This window comes from Elephantulus edwardii, unplaced genomic scaffold, assembly GCF_000299155.1.
Source record: "Elephantulus edwardii isolate Elephantulus edwardi_28Jun2011 unplaced genomic scaffold, EleEdw1.0 scaffold00224, whole genome shotgun sequence".
NCBI lineage: Eukaryota > Metazoa > Chordata > Mammalia > Macroscelidea > Macroscelididae > Elephantulus > Elephantulus edwardii.
Genome location: NW_006399974.1, coordinates 423,365 through 425,503, shown reverse-complemented (window position 1 = coordinate 425,503; position 2,139 = coordinate 423,365). Strand labels below are relative to the sequence as shown.

General features: G+C 38.5%; 1 protein-coding gene across 1 annotated transcript in view; it reads right to left on the bottom strand.

Annotated features, from left to right (window-relative positions):
- Positions 1–242: 242 nt before the first annotated feature.
- The window catches only part of CCBL2 (cysteine conjugate-beta lyase 2), a 98,510-nt gene continuing 96,613 nt past the window's right edge, over positions 243–2,139 (bottom strand). Inside the window, exon 13 of the mRNA XM_006898232.1 lies at positions 243–305. Within this exon, the coding sequence (XP_006898294.1) occupies positions 243–305 (63 nt within the window). The remainder of the gene's footprint in view (positions 306–2,139) is intronic.

Sequence of the window (2,139 nt, the reverse complement as noted above, 5' to 3'; positions counted from 1 at the left end):
AAATGAAGGACAGAAGATCAACCAGTACTTTAAAGTTCTTAAACTGATTTTCATTTAAAAAAATGGTTAAGGAGGATGTTTAACTGGGGGAAAAAAAATCTGCTATTTTGCTCAGTAAGGGAGGTTTATTCTTTTTGGAAAACATAATTTTTGGTTCTGAAATATTTGTTTTCCAATATCCAGCAGATGGCAGTAATTCCACGTTGGTCATCGACTAGAAAAATACATGCAGTCTGCACATATCAAGGCTTCTGGTTTCTCCATGCTTTGATGATTTCTTCAGCAGCATCCAGTGTACTATCTTTCTACAAAATAATGAGATAATCATTATAAAGGTCAAAATAAAATCAAGATGTGCAACAATTTAAGTAAAAAAAAAAGATCAAACTTCAAAACCATAATACCAATAAATGAAGATTAAAGTGAATATCAGTTTTCAGGTAAAGAACTTTTCAAGGTGAAAATGCAAAGGCAGAGCCCTCCAAAGGGAAACATCTTTTGTATTAATTTGACCAATTAATATATGTTGTTGTTGTTATGTGCCATCAAGTCTCTTGTGACTTATAGTGACCCTATTTACAACAGCCCTGAAACCTACTCTATTCTGTGCCAACTTTACTGTCCCCGACACACCTGCCCTCATTACCCCAGTCACTGTATCAATCCATTCATCGATGGTCCTCCCTCTCTTTCTCCATCCCTGCACTCTTCCAAGCATGAAGTCCCTCTCCAAGGACGGGTCCCGCCTTGCAATATGCCCAAAGTAAGTCAGACAAAGCCTCAGAATCCTTGTTTCCAAGGAGCACATTTGATTGTTTCTGTAATAAAAAAGCCAAAGAATACAGAGAACTTACACTAAAAAAGAATAGTTATCTGTCCCGCTCCTTCTGCTTTTGTTGTGTGCATCAAGTCAACTAAGATTCATAGCTACTTCTTCCAATATTTCCTCTACCACCAAAGGCAATTGTTTTTGTTTGTTGTTAAGTGCTGTCGAGTCATAGACAACTCATAGTGACCCCATAAATGAAAGACCTGAACCCTGTTTAACTTTCACCGTTTCTCCAAGTTCATACGGTTTTTAGAGGCAAGCTATTTCAGAAATGGATGCTACTCCTGCTTCCAAGCTTGTTTTACTCAGGGAGCTAGCTCCACCAAACACTGTCCACTATGGGTAGCCATTATCAGATTTGACACATCAGTCTCACAGTGTTCAGCTTCACAGCAACCACGAGTTACTTCTGTAAAGCAAGTGGACAGACCAGGGCTATACCACTTAGAAGAATGTTTGACCAAAAACAATTTAAATCAGGCCTGAGGGCTGCAGATTAAAAATCACCCACCTTTGTTTTGGTAGCATCAACTTCCTTCGACTAGGCCAACTGAGTTCTCTCTATGTTGTTGTTGTTAAGTGCCGTCAAGTCATAGATGGCTCATAGTGACCCTATGAACCAAAGACCTGAACACTTGTATAATTTTCATCGTTTCTCCAAGTTCATAGGGTTTCTGGAGGCAAGCTATTTCAGATGTAGATGCTACTCCTGCTTTCAAGCTTGTTTTAATCAGGGAGGTCCAATACTCGACAGCAATTTTTTATTTTAATTCTAGTAGTTACCACAAAAATTCAATATGCTTATGTACCTTTCCATTAGTTTATCAGCTTTCCATGAATAAAACAAATTTATTTGTAGTACTTTGTCCTCTTTTATTAATTTGCTGTTGTAATATTATTGTCAATAATAAGGATTTATCTAACATTTTTATATGGATGGTGTCATTGGTTCCAACTCACAGCCAACTTTGTACTATTGCCTGATTCTGCTCTATCCTGATAATCAGGACTGTGTTTCCACCCATTGTTGCAGCCATTGTGTTGAACCATCATAGTGAGGGTTGCGCTAGGCTGTTTTCTTTAGAGAAGCAAATCTAGTGCAGTTTATATAGTTATCTAAAGGAAACGGCTCCATGGTTGAAAATGCTGGCAAGCTCCAAGTCCACAAGTCAGACTCCAGGCTGGAGACAGCAGGTCTCTGGTTGATGAAATGTAAAGGCTGACGAATCCCAAGATCAACTGTCAAGTCACTCACAACCATGCTCCAGTCAAGCAGACAAATAACTCTAGCCAATACAGACATCTTTTTT